The following is a 6,370-nucleotide window of genomic DNA, read 5'->3' as shown; positions in this document are numbered from 1 at the left end:
CAAACCCATAACATGCGGTGTATAGTCATCACACACAGTTTGTGTCACAGCTGTGATTCGTGTCGTACCTACAGGCCAAATTATCAATGATCCATCAGAAAGAACCAGATTATTATCAAATGTAAAATGTGTTTTATTGTCATTTTTTTATTGTTTTGTGGTGAACTTTGAAGCACATCTTACTCCCAATTCTGTAATGTAAAATAATATCAAAAGAACATACAAATATAATTGATATTATAGATCCGTCATGTTACTAGTAGTAGCAAGGCAAATATAATATTCTTATAGAGGGTGGTAATGTGTTTTATAAAGCAGAGATTTAAGTAGACAAAACATCACAGTGTTTCTTCTATTGTGACAATACAAAGGAGAGAAATGTGAATGGACATTTCTTCATACAGTAGGTGAAACTGAAGTAAGAATTATTCTTTTATTCTTGTATGAAGGTCGTCTGATATAAAGGACTTAAGGCTATAGTCTCGTAAACTAAAATAAATGTTTGAGCTGTCTGAACATACAGTGTCCTGTCTCATACTAAAATATGTCAGTGCCATGGTTTTGTATTGAGATGCACACCAGTAATGGTTTATATAAGCCATGTTATACTGTGAGATATTGAAATGTGTTAATTTAACTAAAGTCTAGTCCTGGCTTAAGCTAAACCTGCGCAACCAAGTACTAAGGTGAGAAGACGAAAGAGAATCCAACAGGAAGTGGTGAGGTTACATTTGTCATCGTAGCACAATCCGGTGAGCTGCATGTGTCCTGTTATAATAAAGTATCCAGTTTTTCTCAGAGCTTGATATTTGCACACTCCAATCTGTCAAAGCAGCCATCGTATTGTGGTTGAGAACCGGTTTACCTTCCGGTTTCTGAAATGTTCAGTGTTTCCACAGCTCCTCAAACTCATGCACTCGTGCAAATAACCAGATGGTCTACTGCTTCCACCAATATGTGAGTGTGCATCAGATGGACACATTTCTATCCCATGATGCACGCGAGCTTAGCAATGGGCAAGTCAACCAAATCATGTACATTTTTCAAATGCAAGTTCTGATAAATGAATCTCTAGTGAATAGAGTATGTTTTTACCAATGCCTACATACAGGTTGTTGGTAATACATGAGGTCAAATAGCATATGGGTCACGTGACAATAAAACATGGTAAGAGCAGTATGTCCGAAATGTATTCATACACGCGCATATCTATAGTTGCAAACGCACGTTTCGTAAAGTATCGTATTGACTTTAAAATCACTTATAACGCCTTAAAGGGTTTAGCCCCTACCTAACGGAGCTTCTATCACACTACAACCCATCATGCTCTCTAAGATCTCTAAACTCAGGACTTTTGATAACATCTAGAATAACTAAATCCACCAAAGGGGGTCGAGCTTTCTCATACTTAGCACCTAAACTCTGGAATAACCTTCCTGATATTATTCCAGGATCAGACACACTCGCCCAATTTAAATCTAGAATAAAGACACATCTTTACAGACAAACAAAATATGCTAAATAATCCACCAGGAGATGCTGACATCATTTTCCCCTGTAAAGCTGCTTTGGAACAATGCACATTGTGAAGAGCGCTATATAAATAAAGTTGAATTGAATTGAAAAAGTGAGGTGTGCTTTGATTGGCCAGTTAACCAGTGCGTAGTGATTGGTCGAATACTGCAAGCATGTGACGGAAATGTAACGCCTCTCGCCATATTTGGAACATCAGGTTCCTCTTCAATTGTACTGACAGGTACGCCCACCTTACATGTGTTTACATTTTGACGATCTTAGTCAAATCATACCACGAACTGACGTAGATTTGTGGGGGTGTGGTTACACGAGGTGTTTCAGGCAGGTCTGGGTGAGCATACGGCTTTAGATAGAATGCATCTTTTGTTCAGACACTTTAATTTGTGCAATTTTACGTGTCCAATACATGCATGGGCAACTTATAACACACCAAAGACAAATAAAACACGTATTCGGGCCATATGACCTGTTTAAACATCAAGTCAATGAGAATTTAGGGGAGAGGTGTTTCCAAACTGCTTTGATTTTTTCTGTCGTTTGTTGTTTGTTGTTTAATGCTGATGAATAGAAAGGGGTGGGGCCTCATGAAGAGGGCGTGTCACGTGATATTCCAGCTCGTCAGATTCTGGAAGAAATGAAGTGCTGAGCTGTCGGACATCTTGGTCATCTCTCTCTCTCTCTCTCTGTTCTTGTAAGATCCGGGTTGGTTTTGTCTTAAAGCAGTGCACGGCATTGGTGTTGCTCGATATTTATTTTAGATCCATATTTTGTCTCGTATTTTAGAGTTTTGTATTGTGTTGGATGGATGTATTGGTGTGTGTAAATGGTTTAAATCTCGTTCATAAAAAAAGAGAGAACGCTTTTAGAATTTCGCTTTATTAAAGTCACATTTCCAAACAGATTCAGATGATGAAATGCACTCAGAGATGTGCCAATGCCGCCAATCCCAACATGACAAAACAAACTCATTGAAGAAGACAAAGTGTCAAATGTATATGAAAACGTACAAAAGTCTATATGGATATGAATACACAAGTTTGAGTAATAAGGTAATGTAAATGAAATACAATAATGAGTAAAATGTGTAGTCACTGGACACAAAACTAAATGAACAAAGTTTGGTGTTCTGTTGACCCAAAGTTAAAGCGCATACATCATGTTTATTTTCTTTCAACTAATCCTCATTTAAGCCTTTTGTTTTTTTTTCAGTGAGAAAGCTTGTTTACTCGATTTGATGTAATGAATATTGAGGTCTTGTTAAACAGTACTGATGTTCACATATATTCTGAACTCTTCTTGACTGGTTTTTCATCATTACTCAGTCCAAAGCATGTCTTCTGTACACTAATGTTCCCACAGAGAGATAGAAGCAGAAATGTGTTGCGGGTTTATTCAAAGTAGTCTTCTTCACTCCCCATATCAACATCTGTGTAATTCTGTGGCTCTGCAGTGCAGGAAACCTCACTTCTGATGTGACCTTCTAAGATATTTAAAATATCTACACTGCCTTTTACTCTAGCTTTTGCTTTGATATTGACCAAGATGGGCTGCATGGCATAGGAGTATTCCATCACACTTTTAGTATTTTTGTACACATAGCCACCAGTGTGAATGCCGATCAGTGTGCAATCTGCATCAAAAACTGGAGAACCAGAAGATCCGTGAAAAAAACAAGAGTCATATGTTATCTCGTTCGGATGAAAATCCCATTTTTGCTTCAAGGACTCTTGTTTCATAACATGATAGTAACTGATATTTTCTGATACATGTTTGTCTTCAGCTGCTAGTCGATTGTCTTCGCCAATAACAAAACACGGGTCCATTTTCTTCACCCCACCATCTGGATGTCCCACAATGCAGATCTCACTTTTGTTATTAGATGTGTTTTGTCTGTAATGACGGAGCAATTCAGGATACCCGGCAATTTCATCCACTGAATCCAATTCAAGAAGAGCATAGTCGAGATGGTTTCCCTTGTCATCTTTGCCTTTAAAGGAAAATGGGATGTCTTTTATTGGTACCCGCTTGGTATTCTGGTCCAGGTCTTCATAACCAAAAACAGCAGTGATATCTGTAGCGCTGTATTTCTCAATCACATGTGCATTAGTGAGAATAAATCTGCCGAAGAGCAAGAATCCAGTTCCTATGGCAGACCCCTGTGTTCTGATCTGACACACAGAGTCACAGAGTCTCATGATCTCTCTCACTTTCTTCACTTCTGAGAAACTCTGAACGCTTTTATCATATTCTGCTCTGAAGAACTCCTTGACATTTTTCTCTCTGTGCTTTAGCTGCTCTAGTAAACCTTGAAACTGATCACGCAGGAGTTTCAGAATCTCTCCAGAATCTGGAATTTTTTCAGGGGCAGATCTAGGTGATCGTCTTCTGGTCTTCTCTGGGATTTTTTCTTGTTTTAGTTTGTGCTTGGTGTTCACAGGTGTCTGGCTGGTGCCAGCATCATCTGCATCATCAGCATCTGAAGCTACATCTGGATCGGTCTTGACTGAAAGAGTGAAATCTTCTTGACTATCGGGCTGTTTGGTGTTACTGAGAACAATTGCTTTAAAAATCTTTTGGTCAAGATGTTTGACAGGCTGTGACATTTCATGCCTGCCTTCTCTATCAAACTCAGAGAGCGCACAGTGTTTGTGAAACATCTTGTTGACGAATCGGCCGTCACGCTTGAGAGCAGTTTTCAATTTCTCTTCTTTGTGTGCATACACGCAGACATATTCAACTCTGGCTCTCAGTGCTTTGCTCTTTAGCAGGCATTGTATTTTATCTCCTCCTTTTTTTTTAATGTAGAAGGTGACAAACATGTCAGGGTTACTGGACAGTGGCAGATCCGTATTTTGTTTTGTTGAAGCACTTTCATCATTGTTAATGAAGTTTACGTCTATAATCTCATCGTTGTCAATGAGACAGCAGGGGAAGTCCGTCTTCACAGCAGCTGTAGGCATTTGGGTTTTTGATCTTAGAATAAGAACTTGCTTGTCTTTGTTCTTAAGCTTTTCCTTTTCATGCTTGAAAACATGACTTGTATTAAGAGCATCTAATACAGTCATGGATGGATTACAATGCACTGAATATTTTTCTGAGTTTAAATGATACTTGAATGCTTTCTCTTCCTTGTCCTGTTATATGAAAATAAACAATTGATTACATACAAACAAACATTTACTGCAAGTAACTGAATATTATTGACAAATGTTGGTTATTTGAATTAACAGGTCAACAATGTGAATGATTAATTATGAGTGAATGTGTTGTTAAGTGACCGACCTGCTGCTGGTCTTTAGAGAATTCCTCTTTAACTTCTTTCTTAGGCACTTTGTCCATCCTTTCCTGGGAAAATGTAAACAATAATGTTAGATTTTACTTCATTATGTGTCCTTTATTGTAAGACTTTGACTTTTACAGTATGTCAAATATCAGAATATTGCTAACACTTATCAGAAATGTCAGAACAAAGTATTATGTAAAAGAAACCGATACGTTGGAAAGTATGAGTATATCCGGCGTGATATTTCGGATATAAATTGTATTCTCGTTTAAAGGAATGTAAAGAACATGTAAGTCTGAATTAAACATCTACAGAGTTTGTGGCTTTGCTTGTGGCGGTTTCTGAGTCGGCTCTCGCCTTGAAAACACGTCATGATAATAAACGAAAGTAACAGACTTTGCTCCCACAACATACGCATGATTTACATTTAGTCATTTAGCAGACGCTAAAAAATGGAAGCAATTGATATTCAGCAAAGCTAAGCACATTTACAATGCAGGATAAATGACAAATATAACTCTTAATCTGATAATAAAGTCAGAAAAACGTCACCATGTACAAACGTAGTCCCAGGAAATAGATGACTTTCACATTCAGTGACTTACACAGTGCAGATGGAGGCGTGGCAACCCCTAGGGAGGGGCTACTTGTGTTGCTCCATCAACATGACTTTCATGTGCATTCATAGTAACACAAGTGCTGACCTACAAAAATCCAGTTACTCTTGAGGATTTCTCAATTTGAATCAGACAAACAGCATCAGAGTCTCAGGAGTTTTCTCCTTGTCTTGAGTTTGGAGAAACTCGATGCGTTCTGCATTGAAGAACTCGTGTGTCTCTGAATCGTTCATATGCAAATCTGAAAAGTGCACCATAAAAGTGTTCACTCTATAATGACAAAAGACTTCAAACCTAAACAAAGTCGCTGGGCACAAACAAGCACTAAAATATATTTAATACCGTTTGAATTAAACAAAGAAAATGACACCTTCTCCGAGTTGAATGAATGAATTGATTTTATTTCAAGCAATATATAACCCCAAATCTACTTGTGAAGACAAAACCAATACAGCATACATCATTACAGACAAATCGGAATGAATATCTATATAAATAAAGCTGACTTGACTTGAATATCATCTAAACTATATAAAATTGGTAAATAATAATAAATAGAATAATAAGGATAAAGACATGTGAAATACAACACTTAATGTATGTCGGGACTCTCGAGTCAGAGTACGATCTATCACAGTCACGCCTGTTTCAAGGAAATTGAAAGTCGGCTTTAAAATGATGAGGGAATTTTCCTACATTAAAGTGACAGGGATGAACTAAAAATGTAAAGAAAAAATAAATAAAGATTGACTTCTCAACAAAACTACATTTACATTTGTCCAGATCACACTGGACATGTGAAGGTCTGGTGATCTATATTTCAGCTCATCTAGGTCCTCTGGTTCTGCAGAGAGTTTCAAGAAAACAGAAACTGAAGGTTTAGAGGAAATAGAAAGCAAGTTTGTTCTTGTTTGCTTTGACGTGTCCTTTTGTG

General features: G+C 37.6%; 1 protein-coding gene across 1 annotated transcript; it reads right to left on the bottom strand.

Annotated features, from left to right (window-relative positions):
- Window positions 1–2,399: 2,399 nt before the first annotated feature.
- Window positions 2,400–5,425, bottom strand: LOC306907002 (serine protease FAM111A-like). Its single transcript, XM_079478807.1, has 3 exons — window positions 5,372–5,425; window positions 4,819–4,881; window positions 2,400–4,670 (listed from the first exon to the last, which is right to left on the bottom strand). The coding sequence occupies exons 1-3, from the start codon at window positions 5,372–5,374 to the stop codon at window positions 2,925–2,927; spliced, it is 1,812 nt and encodes a 603-aa protein (XP_079334933.1). The 5' UTR covers window positions 5,375–5,425; the 3' UTR covers window positions 2,400–2,924.
- Between the last annotated feature and the right edge of the window lie 945 nt (window positions 5,426–6,370).

Source organism: Barbatula barbatula (assembly GCF_947034865.1).
Source record: "Barbatula barbatula genome assembly, chromosome: 2".
NCBI lineage: Eukaryota > Metazoa > Chordata > Actinopteri > Cypriniformes > Nemacheilidae > Barbatula > Barbatula barbatula.
This window is presented reverse-complemented; position numbering and strand designations above follow the sequence as displayed.

What these genes read in the sequence shown, in the direction of transcription:
- LOC306907002 (XM_079478807.1), bottom strand. An exon ending in TCTCTAAAGACCAGCAGCAG is followed by an intron (nt 4,671 to 4,818) that starts GTCGGTCACTTA and finishes TTCATATAACAG; the next exon opens with GACAAGGAAGAGAAAGCATT.